At 36.1% G+C, this 18,348-nt stretch overlaps 1 protein-coding gene across 1 annotated transcript; it reads right to left on the bottom strand.

Moving 5' to 3' along the window:
• Nucleotides 1–14,171: 14,171 nt before the first annotated feature.
• Nucleotides 14,172–14,642, bottom strand: LOC133326981 (uncharacterized; the record flags this gene model as incomplete). The annotated part of the gene is made up of 2 exons (XM_061535589.1): nucleotides 14,559–14,642; nucleotides 14,172–14,495 (listed from the first exon to the last, which is right to left on the bottom strand). Coding segments are annotated over exons 1-2 (408 nt in total), but the record flags the coding sequence as incomplete, so codon positions are not given.
• Nucleotides 14,643–18,348: the final 3,706 nt, after the last annotated feature.

Raw genomic sequence — 18,348 nt, 5'->3', positions numbered from 1 at the left:
AAATAAAGCAGCAGGAGTCGATTGGTTACCAGCCGAACTATTCAAGACTGGTGGCCAGATGCTGGTCAGGAGCATGCACCAGCTGATTAGTATAATTTGGTGAGAGGAATGCATGCCCAATGATTGGAACCTCAGCATCCTGTGTCCCGTGCACAAAAAAGGAGACAAGACGATATGTGATAACTATAGACGAATAAGTTTTCATCCCATCGCATATAAAGTGTTATCCAGTGTGCTGTGTTAACGATTGAAGCCAATGGTCAATGCCATCATTGGACCATACCAATGTGGCTTCAGACCTGGCATATCCACCATTGAAAAGATTTTCACTCTGCGCCAAATACTGAAAAAGACCCATGAAAAACACATCGACACATACCACCTATTTGTCGACTTTAAAGCCGCATTCGACAGCCCTATCCGTTCAGAGGTGTTTAAAGCCATGTCTACGTTCGGCATTCCTGCAAAATGAATACGGCAATGCAGGATAACGTTAAGTGGCACAAGGTCAGCAGTTTACGTAGGTAAGGACCTATCGGAGTCCTTCAATACCGAACGAGGATTCAGACAAGGTGACAGTTTGTCGTGTGATCTTTTTAACATTCTGCTGGAAAAGGTCATACGAGACGCAAAGGTGAACAGAAATGTCACTCGGTACACCAAACAACATATGTTGCTCGTCTACGCCGATGACATCGATATAATGGGTCGAACATTGCGAGCGGTAACAGCCACCTTTGAACAAATCGAAAAGGAGTCTGCCAAAGTGGGTCTGGCAGTAAACGGCGAGAAGACCAAGCTGATGGTATCAACGCGCCAGACGTCCAGTAGACTCGGACTCGAACTGTGGAACTTGAAAACTACAGCTTCGAGGTAGTTGACGATTTTATATACCTTGGTACCGCCATAAATAAAACGAATGACATCAGTTTTGAAATTCGGAGAAGGATTATGATGGCCAACAAATGCTACTATGGTCTAAGTAAGCAGTTTAGAAACAAGGCCACCTCCCGCCACACCAAACTCACACTTTACAGGTCGCTGATACTACCCGTGCTATTATATGGATCAGAAGCATGGGTACTTGCGCAAGCAGATGAGGCAGCTCTTGGGGTGTTTGAAAGAAAAATTCTCCGAAAGATCTACGGGCCGATCTGCGTCGATGGTGAATATCGGCGTCGAATAAACCACGAGCTTTACAATTTATACGCGGACATCGACATAGTCAGTCGTATTGAGCTGCAGCGACTACAGCGGTGGCTAGACCATGTTGTGCGGATGAATGAGAATGCCCCAGCTCAAAAGGCATATAAAAACGAGCCCACTGATGGTTCCCGTAGAAGGGGGAGGCCACGAGTTAGATGGAAAGATCAAGTAGAAAGCAACATCTTGGAACGTGGTCTTTCAAATTGGTGGATTTGCGCACAAGACCGAAATCGGAATTGGTTTCAAATTCCTTCCTCTCCCCTGATTGTTGTAATACTTCCTTTTTCAGATACTTAAAGCTTCCTTGTATCCTTTGCAATTAAAATGCTGCATGCAACAGAAATTATGCTGCAATTGAAACTCTGAGCAGCACCAAAGAAATAGGAAAAAAATCCAACATTCCTGTCACCACCAGCAGTTGGTTGGTTGAAGCACGTGTAATCATCGTGTAAATTGAATTTTTCTCACTCTGCGTTTTATTTTTTCAATTCTTCCAAGGATAAAAAATCCTTTTTATCACATCGAAACACTGAGACGTTGTGGAGGTCTGGAAAAAAGAAATCGAAGCTATGCTGGTTTTCTTCCCGAATATAAACGATAAATACTTTGCTGCATCCATTGCGTCTTATTTGTGTGTGTCTGTCCTTCCATCCGTCCGCCTGGATTGTTGGCTGTCTGTCTGCTATGCTTTCTCTGTCAGTTGGATATTTTATGAGATGACAGTCATTGCCATTGAAAAACTATAAACGGATATTATAGTAAATTTTATCCGCCAGTCTCATAAAAATTGCAATCATCAAAAGCAGCGAGCAGCAACAGGAAAACTTTCAACTACAGGATACCAGGACCTTCCCCCTCTCATAACCCTCTCTCCCTTCTTAATACTCTACCTTCGAAAACGCACTTCAAAGTGCAGAGAAAAAATATTTGTTAAAGTCCTCGTTGAAGTTCTTCTATGCGTTAAGGATAATAATGATGCTGAGCTGTTGCTTGTGAGTAGTTGTGAGTTTTTCTGTGTGCTGGTGTGTTTGTGTGTGTGTTGGTATAATGTTGCAATTTGATTGCAGGAAGTGTCAATATTATCGATAATATTGTTGTTATATCCATCGTGATATTGAATTCGTATCTGGCAACCGTGGCCTGATGGCGGCGCTTCCTATCGGGCGTCTGTTGACATTGATAATCTGTAGGAGACTTAAATGGAGTCTGTCGGTCGGGTAGGTGAGTAGATGTTAGGACTTCGTGAGATGCTATCATTTCTTTTAATCACTGTCGTTCAGTATTTCTTGTTTCGCATTTTTTGTTGCTGTTATTTAGTGAGGAAGTATTTTGTGTTTTACCAGCATGATTCGTGTCTGGAATCTGTAACAAAAAAAATTCTTACAAGGACTTTGTAAGGAATTCGGAGGGGTAGAACAAAACACAAATACAAAGATTTCTTAAAACCAATAATTTTTCGAGGGACCAATAAGGCGTGGATTTGTAAAAAAATCGAGGGTTATTTAAAAAATATTTTTGCAAGGGTTCAACAAGGCGTGGATTTTTTAAAAAATATTTTTACAAGGGTTCAACAAGGCGTGGATTATTTAAAAATTATTTTTTCAAGGGTTCAACAAGGCGTGAATTATTTAAAAAAAATTTTCAAGGGTTCAACAAGGCGTGGATTATTTAAAAATTATTTTTTCAAGGGATCAATAAGGCGTGGATTATTTAAAAATTATTTTTTCAATGTTTCAAGAAGGCGTGGATTATTTAAGAATTATTTTTTCAATGTTTCAAGAAGGCGTGGATTATTTAAAAATTATTTTTTCAATGTTTCAAGAAGGCGTGGATTATTTAAAAATTATTTTTTCAATGTTTCAAGAAGGCGTGGATTATTTAAAAATTATTTTTTCAAGGGTTCAACAAGGCGTGGATTATATAAAAAATATTTTTTCAAGGGTTCAACAAGGCGTGGATTATTTAAAAAAATATTTTTTCAAGGGTTCAACAAGGCGTGGATTATTTAAAAAAATATTTTTTCAAGGGTTCAACAAGGCGTGGATTATTTAAAAAAATATTTTTTCAAGGGTTCAACAAGGCGTGGATTATTTAAAAAAATATTTTTTCAAGGGTTCAACAAGGCGTGGATTATTTAAAAAAATATTTTTTCAAGGGTTCAACAAGGCGTGGATTATTTAAAAAAATATTTTTTCAAGGGTTCAACAAGGCGTGGATTATTTAAAAAAATATTTTCCGGCTGTTGGTGTTAAACTGTAAACAAAGCACAGGTCGCATTTATAATCCGAATTGGATGAAATTTGGCACAGCTCACTTGTTTGGCCCAAGGGCCAACCCTATTGAAATTGGGAAAAATCGGTTCAGATTTAGCTATAGCTCCCATATATATTTTCGTCCGATTTAAGGTAATTGGTGCACCCAAGTCCCTATATATATTCCAATTTGCACGAAATTTGCCATAACGTGATGAATTGGGTGTAGAATGATGTATACCAAGTTTCGTGAAAATCGGTTCAGATTTAGATATAGCTCCCATATATATTTTCGGCCGATTTAATGCAAATGGTGCACCAAAGACCCTATATATCATTCGATTTCCACGAAATTTGGTATATCATACTGTATTGAGCCTAGAATGATGTATGCCAAGTTTCGTGAAAATCGGTTCAGATTTAGATATAGCTCCCATATATATTTTCAGCCGATTTAATGCAAATGGTGCACCAAAGACCCTATATATCATTCGATTTCCACGAAATTTGGTATATCATACTGTATTGAGCCTAGAATGATGTCTGACAAGTTTCGTAAAAATCGGTTCAGATTTAGATATCGCTCCCATATATATTTTCGTCCGATTTCAGGTAAATGATGCACCAAAGACCCTATATATCTTTCGATATGCACGAAATTTGGCACAGCGTATTGAATTAAGTTTGAAACGATGTGTGTTAAGTTTCGTGAAAATCGGTTCAGATTTAGATATAGCTCCCATATATGGTTGCGTCCGATTTCATGTAAATGGTGCACCAAAATCACTACATATCTTTCTATATGCACGAAATCTGGCACGACGTATTGAATTAAGTCTGGAGCGTGTGTGTTAGGTTTCTTGAAAATCAGTTCGGATTTAGATATTGCTCCCATATATATTTTCGTCCGATTTAATGCAAATGGTGCACCAAAGACCCTATATATCTTTCGATGTGCACGAAATTTGACATGACGTACTGAATTAAGCCTAGAATGATGCGTGTTAGGTTTCTTGAAAATCGGTTCGGATTTAGATATAGCTCTCATAGATAGTTTCGTCCGATTTAAGATAAATGGTGCACCAATGTCTCTATATATATTTCGATTTGCACGAAAATTGGCATGGGATACTGAACTGAACCTGGAGTGATGTCTGCCAAGTTTCGTGTAAATCGGTTTAGATTTAGATAAAGCTCCCATATATATGTTTGTCCGATTTAATGTAAATGGTGCACCAAAGACATATCTTTCGATATGCACGAAATTTCGCACAACGTATTGAATTAAGTCTGGAACGTGTGTGTTAGGTTTCATGAAAATCGGTTCGGATTTAGACATAGCTCCTATATAGTTTCGTCCGATTTTTTGTGAATGATACACCAAACTCCCAATATTTGTCTGATTGTGTAAAATTTTACATAGCGAATGCTTTTGAGAAAAAAGTGATGCGTGATAAGATTTGTTGAAATCGGTTCAGATTTTGTTATAGGTCTTATATATATTTTCGTTCGATTTTATGTAAATGATGGTTACACAAAATTTGGCAGACGGTATTAAATTGAATATAGTGATTACAAAAAACAAATGGTGTATGCAACGGTTACTCAATTAGGTCCATGTTTTTATATATAGCTCCCATACATAATTTGACTCGATTTCATACAAATGGTACACCAAGGAATTCAAGACTGTCCGTTTGACATGCAGGTTTTCATTGATTTCAGAATGGTATGTGTTTGGGTTTTTAAATTGATACAAATATTTATCTAAATAGCACATTTAATTTCGCCCGATTTCATCTCAATGGTCCTCCAAAGATTCTATGACCGTTCTATTTACAGGATATTGTAGATGAAGGGTATCATATAGTCGACCAATCAACTATCAATTTTGCTATAAATCGTTTTCCATAAATTTGTCCCATGGTGCGCAGACGACTCTTAATCTGCCCGAACGAAATTAAATTTATCGTGGCGTGAATTTTTTAAAAAAAATATTTTTCAAGGACCTACAACAGGCGAGTATTTCTTAAACAATATTTTTCAAGGACCTACAACAGGCCTGAATTTTTTAAAAAATATTTTTCAAGGACATACAACAGACGAGTATTTCTTAAAAAATATTTTTCAAGGACCTACAACAGGCGTGAATTTTTTAAAAAAAATATTTTTTAACGATTTAAAACAGGCGTGAATTTTTTAAAAAAATATTTTTAAAGGACGTACAACAGGCGTGAAGGACCTACAACAGGCGGACCTACAACAGGCGAGTATTTCTTAAAAAATATTTTTCAAGGACCTACAACAGGCCTGAATTTTTTAAAAAATATTTTTCAAGGACGTACAAAAGGCGTGAATTTAAAAAAATATTTTTCAAGGACCTACAACAGGCGAGTATTTCTTAAAAAATATTTTTCAAGGACCTACAACAGGCCTGAATTTAAAAAAAATATTTTTCATGGACCTACAACAGACGAGTATTTCTTAAAAAATACTTTTTCAAGGACCAAGAACAGGCGAGTAGGACCTACAACAGGCGAGTATTTCAAAAATATTTTTCAAGGACCTACGACAGGCGAATATTTCTTAAACAATATTTTTCAAGGATCTACAACAGGCGAGTATTTCTTAAAAAATATGTTTCAAGGACCTACAACAGCCGAGTATTTTTTAAAAAATATTTTCCAAGGACCTACAACAGGCGAGTTTTTCTTAAAAAATATTTTTCAAGGACCTACAGCAGGTGAGGATTTCTTTAAAAATATTTTTCAAGGACCTACAACAGGCGTGAATTTTTTAAAAAAATATTTTTCAAGGGCCTACAACAGGCGAGTATTTCAAAAATATTTTTCAAGGACCTACAACAGGCGAATATTTCTTAAAAAATATTTTTCAAAGACCTACAACAGCCGAGTATTTCTTAAAAAATATTTTTTAAGGACCTACAACATGCGAGTATTTCTTAAAAAATATTTTTCAAGTACCTACAACAGGTGCGAATTTTTTAAAAAATATTTTTCAAGGACCTACAACAGGCGTGTATTTATAAAAAATATTTTTTCAGTATAGCCCTTTTTCATTCACCCTAATATTTTTGTTGAGTACCACACACAATCGATCCATGGCATCCCACGGCGACAAAGGCAACATAACCATCACCGCCATCAATTGTTAAAAATGTGCCATTAACAAAATAAAGATACAGATAATGATGGCAATTTCCTAAAGTACACACCGAGAACCAGAGAGAAGGAGTTTTTATATTAACATTTGTTTCAATATGGATTCAATGAGACAATCAGGAAGCCATCGATGGGGGTTAGGGAGAGATGGAACTCGAAGTAAGATATAAACGATACTTTGGGAAAAAATTCAAAGAATACCCTATACGAAGTATTTGGAAAAAAATAAATAAATTTGTATCTATAAAAGGACCATTTAAGGTCCTTAAGCGGTCTATAATAGCTGTTAGGAATTTGGAAGTTCTAGATTGGGTGTTCAAGCTGTAGAAACTCCTATGTAGATTTAATTTTTTATAAAAATCGTATACATGGACTTCAATATATTTTCTCTGAAAATTTAATAGTTCTGTCGTGGGAAGACCAATTTAGAACATCCTTTTTACTAGTGGATCATTTCCTTATTCCATCGAAGATGTAGTGCTCCCTGGTGACCATTGTATACCCATCGATTCTCGTTCACTTCATTTCCAATCACTTCATATTGCTTTAGCCGATGAACTGCAATTGTTTCAACACGTCGTCATTACCCATCGCCCTTCCATTCCCCGACCTTGTTACAGGATGTTAAAGTTTTTCCACTCTTTATTATCCTTGCTGGCATTGTTTTTGTTGTTGCATTGACATTTCGAGTGGCAACAAAACGTTTATTTATTCGAGCACCGAACAGCATTCATTGATTGCATTGTGTTTTCACAATGGTAATGATTTTGAAATTATCCTGTTTTTCTGTAGAAGAGATGGGAGAGAGAGAGAGAGAGAGAGAGGAGTCGAAGGAGGGACAGGGAGATTTCCTCGTCGATTGTTTTGTTTTTAAATTTTCTAAAGAAAGACAAGGCATTGATGATGGCATTGTCACTTTAAGGAACTATAATTACATTAATGGGACATTGGACAACTTTGAAGATTAGGATCTTAGGTTTAATATCAAATTTTGGATTTTTTCTGTTACCAAGTATCGTTATATAAAATGACGAGACATGATAATTGTTTTAATACTGTACAAAATCGATTTCATAATGACACAACAATTTTTGAGGAAAATTACAAAAAGATTTTTCAAAACAAAAACGTTGATGAAGTTCGATCATATTATACCCTATCCCAATCATACAAGCCGCAAAGTTGAACAGAAATGGCACTCTGTACACCAAACAACCCATGTTACTCGCCTACGCCGATGACATCGAACATTGCGAGCGGTAACAGCCACCTTTGAACAAATTGAGAAGGAGTCTGCCAAAGTGGGTCTGGCAATAAACGGCGAGAAGACCAAGCTGACGTATCAACGCGCAAGACGTCCAGTAGACTCGGACCAACTGTAGAACTTGAGAACTACAGCTTCGAGATAGTTAAAGATTTTATATACCATGGTACCACCATAAATAAAAGGATTTACATTAGTTTTGAAATCCGGAGAAGGATTGTGATGGCCAACAGATGCTACTATGGTCTGAGCAAACAACTCAAAAGCAAGGCCACCCCCTGCCAGACCAAACTCACACTTTACACGACGCTGACACTACCCGTGCTGTTGTATGGATCTGAAGCATGGGTACTTGCGCAAGCAGATGAGGCAGTTCTGGGGGCTGTTTGAAAGAAAAATTCTCCGAAAGATCTACGGGCCCATCTGCGTCGACGGTGAATAAAGGCGTCGAATGAACCACGAGCTTTACAATTTATACGCGGACATAGTCAGTCGTATTTAGCTGCAGCGAATACGGTGGCTAAGCCATGTTGTGCGAATGAATGAGAATGCCCCAGCTCAAAAGGCATATAAAAGTGAGCCTACTGATGGTTCCCGTAGAAGAAAAAGGCCACGAATTAGATGGAAAGACCAAGTAGACAACAACATCTTGGAATTTGGTCTTTCAAATTGGAGGAGATATGCACAAGACCGACGCGCTTGAAAATCTTTTTTAAGATCGGCTTATGGAACAACCGTTCTGTAACAAGCAAGCTAAGTAAGTATACTAAATTCCACTTTATTCGGGCAGATTTAGAGTCGTTTGCGTACAAGCTTATCAGACATCATTCTAGACCCAACTCAGCACGCTGTGCCAAATTTCGTGCAAAATCGAAAGATGTGTGGGATTTGGTACACCATTTACCTTAAATCGGTCGAAAATGTATATGGGAGCTACATCTAAACCTGAACCGATTTTCACACACAAACCTGAACTAGAACTTAGCACACATCATTCTAAGCCTAATTCAGTACGTTGTGCGAAATTTCGTGCAAATCAATGTATTTTTAGGGACTTTGGTGCATGATTTACCTTCAATCGGACGAAGATATATATATGGGAGCTATATCTAAATCTGAACCGATTTTCACGAAACTTAACACACATCATTCTACACCTTATTCATTACGCTGTGCCAAAATTCGTGCAAATCAAAGGATTTCCAGGAACTTTAGTGGACTATTTAACTAAAATCGGGCGAACCTGTATATGGGAGCTATATCTAAATCTGAATTTAATTCAGTACGTTATGCCAAATTTCGTGCAAAACGAAAGATATATAGGGACTTTGGTGCACCATTCGGACGAAAATATATATGGGAGCTATATATAAATCTGACCCGACTTTCTCAAAACTTGGCACACGTCATTCTAGACTTAATTCAGTACGCTGTGCCAAATTGTATGCAAATCGAAAGTTATATAGGGTCTTTGGTGCACCATTTACATAAAATCGGAGCAAACGATATATTGGAGCTATATCTAAATCTGAACCGATTTTCACGAAACTTAGGCTTAATTCAGTAAGCTGTGCCAAATTTCGTGTAAATCGGAGTATATATAGGGGCATTGGTACACCATTTACCTCAAATCGGACGAAAATATATATGAGAGCTATATCGAAATCTGAATCGATTTTCACGAAACTTAGCACACATCATTCTAGGCTTAATTCAGTACGATGTTCCAAATTTAGTGCAAATAGAAATGTAGTTAAAGACTTTGTTGCAACATTTACCTTAAATCGGACGTAAATATATATGGGAGCTATATCTAAATCTAAACCGATTTTTCTTAATTTCAATTAGGTTCGTCCATGGTCCAAATGAATGAGCTGTGCCAAATTTCATCCAATTCATATGAAAAATGCGACCTGTACTTTGTTTACAATTTAACATAAACAGACGGGCGGACGGTCCAAGGAGTAGTCACAAAAGGTCTACTGTCGATTCCTTTTGCCTGTACAAACATATGCACAAAGACATAATACCCTGTTGTTGTTTTTGTAGCAACAGAATACATGTACCTTGTCATTCATCGTCTGGTTCTGCTTCCTCTACCTCCAAATTCAAGAATACTGCAAATTCAACGGAATTCGGCGATAGATGAGTCGGCATAGCTGACCAATTGTTGAGGTGCAACGTGTCGTGTGGTCCTAGTCCACATGCAGGACATGTGTTAGATATAGAGCCGTCAATTCTTGCAGAAATGTGAATTGAGGCGGTTGCACCATCCTGAACTTAGTTCAGCTAAAACTACTCGTGTTTGCCTTGGGAGCTGCTTCTTCTCTGCTGCGATGGATGGGGGGGTGGTGTCCAATTATGGTATTCACGCGGTATTGCTCTACTGCCTGAACGACTTCGTCTGTGTGAATACCATTCAGACCTGCTATAAGGGTTCTTGATCTGGGGATTCACGCTTGTACCTTTGCACCTCTCTCAAGATCATGAATATCTTTCCTGATGTGCCTGAGCGGGGGAGTCCTGTTCATAAGACTATGGCAGGGATGTTCCCGACGATAGCACCCAAGGATGGGCGGCTGAAACGAAGCTCCCACTGAACATAATGGTCGATGGAGAATTGATTCCGACCACCAACTACCCCCCGATACTGGGCCTTCGACAGCCTTTTCAAGTCGTCTGCGCAAGCGACTGATTTATGCGATAAACTGGGAAGTAGGAACAAGGTCCTCAAGTCGCTAGCCGGCAGCACTTGGGGCGCTGACAAAGAAACCTTGTTGACCTCTTATAAAGCAATAGGCCGGCAGTGGTAAGCTATGCTGCGCCAGTGTGGTACGCGAATGTTAGTGATACGCAGTGGAATAATATCCAGACCTACCAGAATGCTGCCCTAATAACTGCCACAGAGTGTCTCCTCATGACTCCTGTGGACCATCTTCATGAGGAGACGAAGATCTTACCCGTCCATCGTCACAATTATATGTTGTCGATGCAGTACCTTGTACCACAGTGCGGTGGATGGTATAAAAAATATAAAAAAGAATATGACTTACATAAAGCGTTATTTTTATAAAAAAAATATTTTTTTAAATGATCTCTATAACTCGTTGATTTTTTTTTAATATTTTTAATGACCTATCTATGAAGGCGTGAATTTTTTTTAAGAATATTTTTTCAATGACCTATATAAGGCGTGGATTTTTTAAAGAATATTTTTTCAAGGCCTATAAGAGTCGTGGATTTTTTAAAGAATATTTTTTTAAGGCCTATAAGAGGCGTGGATTTTTTAAAGAATATTTTTTCAAGGCCTATAAGAGGCGTGGATTTTTTAAAGAATATTTTTTCAAGGCCTATAAGAGGCGTGGATTTTTTAAAGAATATCTTTTCAAGGCCTATAAGAGGCGTGGATTTTTTAAAGAATATTTTTTCAAGGCCTATAAGAGGCGTGGATTTTTTAAAGAATATTTTTTCAAGGCCTATAAGAGGCGTGGATTTTTTAAAGAATATTTTTTCAAGGCCTATAAGAGGCGTGGATTTTTTAAAGAATATTTTTTCAAGGCCTATAAGAGGCGTGGATTTTTTAAAGAATATTTTTTCAAGGCCTATAAGAGGCGTGGATTTTTTAAAGAATATTTTTTCAAGGCCTATAAGAGGCGTGGATTTATTAAAGAATATTTTTTCAAGGCCTATAAGAGGCGTGGATTTTTTAAAGAATATTTTTTAAGAGGCGTGGATTTTTTAAAGAATATTTTTTAAGAGGCGTGGATTTTTTAAAGAATATTTTTTCAAGGCCTATATATAAGGCGAGAATTTGTTAGATATTATAATTTTAAAGATTTTGTATTTTTTTCTTAATTTCATCGATTTGTTACCAACCTTTGGCCGATACCGAAAATATTACCCCCAACCGCTATAGTGGTGTTGGTGTTGTATAAAACCCAAACACCATGGATTGGATCAAATTAGTCTCATTAGTTCTATTAGGTAATTCAACTTTGTTTTAACGCAATATTTCCCAAACCATGGCTCGTCATGGTTCTCTGAATATGTGGCGGATTTTATTGATTCTAATAATTTGCGTAATTTGCAATGAAGCATCAAAACAAAAGGTGAGATTATAAAAAATTCATTTTTTTTAAAAAAATAATAATTTTCCACCTCCTCCCCACAGTCCAGAATTTTATTATTTCAGGATGTCAAAATTATATACAATACCGAATATTTAAGTGACTATCACCTAGATATCTCCCAAGATCGTCAAGGCTTTGATTGTGAAGCGATATTAATAAAAAATATAACCCAACCCATTTGGAATCGGTTGAGCATTGAAATCAAAGCTAAGAAAGAGGAGAACCATTACAAATCGATATTTAATTATGAAATAAATATTTGTAATTTTCTTGGTGTGACCGGACGCAGCAGCACCACTAATATGATAATGTTGTGGGTACAAAACACACTGAAATATAGTAATTTGCCAAAGTCATGTCCAGTTTTGACGGTTTGTAGTTATGAGTTTTATTTGCTTTGTGAAGAAATTTCAAGTTGTTTTTTTTTGGAATTTTAGGGTACCTATGGCTGGCAAAATTTCAAAGTGGAACGCAACAGCATACCCTCATTTGCCCTAAATGGTTTATATCGCATCAATACTACTAATTTTTTTAAAACAAAATCGGGAAATGTTATGTTGAGTGATACCACATTATTGTTTACCCTGAAAATGAAATGAAAAAAATCAAATATTAAAATTTAAATTTGAACATGTAATAAAAATAAAAAATATTTTTGTAAGAATCCACGCCTATTCTTGTTATTGGGTATCAGAGTATTTTTAAAAAATCCAACCCTTGTATAAGTACCCTATGCCAAATTTCGTGCAAATCGATAGATATATTGGGACTTTGGTGCCCCATTTACCTTTAATCGGACGAAAATATATATGGGAGCTATATCTATATCTGAACCGATTTTCACGGAACTTAGCATACATCATTCTGGGCCTAATTCAGTATCCTATGCCACATTTCGTGCAATTTGAAGATATATAGGGACTTTGGTGCACCATTTACCTTAAATCCGACGACGATATATATGGGAGCCATATCTAAATCCGAACCGATTTTCATGAAACTTAACACACGTCATTGCAGACTCAATTCAGTACTCTATGCCAAATTTCGTGGAAATCGAAAGATATATAGGGACTTTGGTGCCCCATTTACCTTTAATCGCAAGAAAATATATATGGGAGCTATATCTATATCTGAACCGATTTTCTCGAAACTTAGCACACATCACTCTGTTCTGTGACTTTGGTGCCACATTTACCTTAAATCGGAATATGTATAGGAGCTATACCTAAATCTTACCGGATTTTCTCGAAACTTGACAATCGCCATTCTAGACTCATTTCAGCACACTATGCTAAATTTCGTGAAAATCCAAATATATATAGAGACTTTGGTGCACCATTTACACAAAATCGGACGAAAATATATATGGGACCTATATCTATATCTGACCCGATTTTAACGAAATTTAACACACATCGTCCTAGACTTAATTCAGTAGGATAAGATAAATTTCGTGGAAATCGAAGGATATATAGGGATTTCGGTGCACTACTTTTCTAAAATCGGACGAAACTATATATGGGAGCTATTTCTAAATCTGAACCGATTTTCAAGAAATTTTACACACATCATTCTAGGCCTAATTCAGTACACTATGCCAAATTTCGAGAAAAATGAAAGATAAATAGGGACTTTGGTTCACCATTTACATAAAATCGGACGAAACTATATATGGGAGCTATATCTAAATCTGATTATTCCCAATTTCGGTATACTAAACGGTGGGTCTAGGACCAATATTTCACGGCGTTACAATTTCTTGGGGCAGCACAAAGCTATAATACCTTGACAACATAATTGTGTAGGGTATAAAAATCCACGGGTATGTTGGCTAATTGAAAAAATATTTTTAAAAAAATAAGTCGTTGAAAAATTTTTTTTATTTAAATTTAAATTTTGTTTATTAAATGTTTTTAATATTTCATTTTAACAACCACAATCATCGTAGAATCTGTTAAGATCTCATTGCCCTGAGGTCTCTTAAGAAAATTGGTGATATTCAAGCGATAATAACCATTCAAAACCATCGGCGGAATACTAGTCCTTTCTATACGAAAATTATGCCAGCTATAAAGATTCTGAAATCCAAATTAAAAATTATTATTTAATAAATAATGTTTCGACATTTACCTACCGCCAGTATAGGACATGACTTAGGTAGATTACCATATTTCAACATATTTTGGGCCCAGAGGCCGAAAAGGTTGGTCGACTCCTTAAACGATTTACCCAAAATGTCACAAACATTAAATATATAGGTGACAAGGACCCGATAGTTGTTGTCCTTTTTCAATTTCATTTCAACACTGAATTTATCCCAAAGTGGTTCGGTTATATTTCGTATTAGCATCGAATCGCAATCCATACTTTGATGATCCTCGGAAAATGAGACATCATAGCGGTTGAAGTAGTCGGGATTGTGGAAGGTGGTGGCATTGTGAAAGAGCACCACTTTTGTCTGAAAGGTGAGATGGAGGGAAGTAATCGATGCAATTTCTTTGGTATTAGATTCTTAACCTACCTTGACTTTAGCAGCAATATTCCATTGCAGATTATTTAGAAATATAATCCATATAAATGTCGATGTGCGTGGTGAATGTCTCATCTTCCTCCCTTAACTGAAAATAATCGAAATGATTTTTTCTCTATAAAGTTAATAGATTTAATTTTCTGCCTCAGTTACTATTTTGTAATGAGGAATAGGCAATCATTATATATCAATTAAGAGTCTACAACTAATTTGGTTTAAATAATCCGATTATAAACTATAGTAAAATTTGCTAGACGATGAAATGACTTTCCTCAAAAATTTTCCATTCAAAAGGCCAATTTGAATTTGCTCCATGAAAAAATATTTTTAAACCAGTAAGAAAGGTAGTAAAGTCGTACTGGGCCGACTATATGATACCCTTCATCACTTTGGGTATATTGAACATATGTATCCTAACAATTGCATGTCTATGTTTCCACTTTCTCCAACCTATCCTAACCTTAATTTCATTCGAGCAGATTTAAAGCGGTCTGGGGAAAATTTATGGAAAACGATTTATAGCAAAATTGATACACACTATTCTATTCTATACACACTATTGTTAAAAATATAATCTATATGTGGGAGCTATATCTAAATCTGAACCGATTTTCACAAAAATTAACAGACATCTCTCTAGACTTAATTCAGTACGCTGTGCAAAATTTCGTGCAAATCGAAGGATATAAAGGGACTTTGGTGCACTATTTACCTAAAATTGGACGAACATATATACGAGAGCTATATCTAAATCTGAACCGATATCCACGAAATTTAACACACATCGTTCTAGACTTATTTCAGCACGCTGTGCCAAATTTCGTGCAAATCGAAGTATATGTAGAGACTTTGGTACACCACTTACCTTAAATCGGAAGAAAATATATATGGGAGCTATATCGAAATCTCGACCGATTTTCCCGAAACTCATCACTTATCATTCTAGACTCAATTTAGTACGCTAAGCCAAATTTTGTGCTAATCGAAGCATATAAAGGGACTTTGGTGCACTATTTACCTATAATCGGACGAAAATATATATGGGAGCTATATCTAAATCTGAACCGATTTTCACGAAATTTTCCACTCATCATTCTAGACTAAATTTAGTACACTATGCCAAATTTCGTGCAAATCGGAAGATATATAGGGACTTTGGTACACCATTTACATCTGAACCGATTTTCAAGAAATTTTACGCTAATTTTACGCTATGCTAAATTTCGTGGAAATCGAAAGATATATAGGGACTTTGGTATACCATTTACCTGAAATCGGACGAAAATATATATGGGAGCTATATATAAATCAGAACCGATTTTCCCAATTTCAATAGGGTTCGTCCTTGGGCTTAATAGACTAGCTGTACCAAATTTCATCCAATTCGGATCATAAATGTGATCTGTACTTTATTTACAATTTTACATGAACAGACGGACGGACGGACATGCATAAATCGACTTAGAAAGTGATTCTATGCATATTCTCAAAAGGAACCACGTGTCTATCTCGTTTCCTTTTGCCTGTTACAAACATATGCAAAAGAATCCGCGCCTTATGTAGATGCATGAAGAAATATTTTTAAGAAACCCACGCCTATGCAGGTCCATGAAAAAATATTTTTGTAAAATACATGCCAATTTGTTAAATTTAAAATTTATTTTAATAAAATTCGTGTAAGCCTCCTTAATAACAATAAGCGCCTAAAAGTATGCTCTAAATCACATAATGGTATTAATGCAATCCAGCAAAAGAAAAAATAAATAAATAATTTGTTAACAAACAAGTAATTATTTCCAGTATTTAGCGAAGTGATCTCAATCTCAATATTGTTTTTCTAAATATAAAAATTACCAAACTGTTAGACATTTGTAAAATATTTAGATTGTCAGCAAAATATCAGTTACTGTTCTGTTGGTGACCCAGATGGAATATACAAAATTCCTGTTGTATTCCCTATTAATTTTCCTGAATCAGTTTTCCTCTAGTCTACAGGAGAGGGTATGTGTATCCCTGAGAAGAACTGGAAAATAATGTGTGGATTAGTAATGTTCGCAAATATGGAACCCTGCCCAAGGAGTGCCCTATAATGGTGGTAAGATTTTGAAATTTTTTTTGGAATTATAAAAAAAAAATATTTGCTCCCCTTCCCCAGGGTCATTATTCGTGGCGTAATTTCAAATTGGATAAAAATAGTATTCCCCACTTCGTAATGAAAGGCTTCTATCGCATTGGTGTGTTCCTGTATCTCAAAAGAGCTGAGCAAAAGGAAATGGTTATGAATTCAACAGTCGATATTGTGGTGAAAGCTAGATAAAAATTGTTTAAAAAATATCTTTGCAACACCAAAATAAATACAAATATTTATTCGAGTTATAAAAAAGAGGTAGATTTTGTTATACCCTTCACCACACTGTGGTACGGGGTATTATGTCTTTGTGCATATGTTTGTTAAAGGCAAAAGGAAACGAGATAGACCCAAAGTTCCTTTTGAGAATATGCATAGAATCACTTTTTAAGTTGATTTATGCATGTCCGCCAGTCTGTCCGTCTGTAGATGTTAAATTGTAAACAAAATACAGGTCGCATTTATGATTCGAATTGGATGAAAATCGGTTCAGATTTAGATATAGCTCCCATATATATTTTCCTCAGATTTAAGGTAAATGGTGCACAAAAGTCCCCTATATAGCCTCCGATTTGCATGAAATTTGGCATAGCGTACTGAAATGAGAATGGAATGATGAGTGGTAAGTTTCGTGAAAATCTGTCCGGATTTTATGTAAATGGTGCACAGTAGTACGTTTCGGGAAAATGGGTCCAGATTTAGATATAGTTCCTTTATATATTTTCGTCTGATTTAATGTAAATGGTGCGCCAAAGTCAATATAAAACTCTCGATATGCACGAAATTTGGCACAGTGTACTGAATTAAGTCTAGAATGATGTGTGTGAAGTTTTCTGAAAATCGGTTCAGATTTAGATGTAGCTCCCATATATAGTTTCGTCCGATTTTATGTAAATGGTGCACAACAGTCCCTATATATCTTTCGATATGCACGAAATTTGGCATAGCGTATTGAATTAAGTCTGGAAACATGTGTTTTAAATATCGTTAAAATCGGTTCATATTTAGATATAGCGCCCATATATCTTTTCGTCCGATTTAAGGCAAATGGTGCACCAAAGTACCTATATATCTTTCGATTTGTACGAAATTTGGCACAGCGTAATGAATTAGGTATAGAATGATGTGTGTGAAGTTTTCTGAAAATCGGTTCAGATTTAGATATAGCTCCCACATATATATTTCCGTCCGTATTAAGTTATATGGTTCACTAAAGTCCCCTATATATCCTCCGATCTGCACGAAATTTGGCATAGCGTACTGAATTGAGAATAGCATGATGAGTGGTGAGTTTCGTGAAAATCGGTTCGGATTTAGATATAGCTCCCATAAATATTTTCGTCCGATTTAAGACTAATGGTGCACTAAAGTCCTTATATATCTCTCGAATTGCACGAAGTGTGTCATAGCGTACTGAATTAACTCTAGAATGACGTGTGCTAAGTTTCGTGAAAATCGGTTTAGATTTAGATAGATCTCTCATAAATATTTTCGTCCGATTTAATGTAAATGGGGCACCAAAGTCCCTATATGTCTTTCGATTTGCACGAAACTTGACATAGTGCTCTAAATTAAATCAAGAATGGTGTGTGCTAAGTTTCGTAGAAATCAGTTCTGATTTAGATATAGCTCCCATATATATTTTCCTCCGTC

This window comes from Musca vetustissima, unplaced genomic scaffold, assembly GCF_032173495.1.
Source record: "Musca vetustissima isolate MV318-11 ecotype Yass unplaced genomic scaffold, APGP_CSIRO_Mvet_v1 utg90354, whole genome shotgun sequence".
Taxonomy (NCBI): domain Eukaryota; kingdom Metazoa; phylum Arthropoda; class Insecta; order Diptera; family Muscidae; genus Musca; species Musca vetustissima.
The sequence above is the reverse complement of the archived record's forward strand: the minus strand, read 5'-3'. Positions and strand labels throughout refer to the sequence as shown.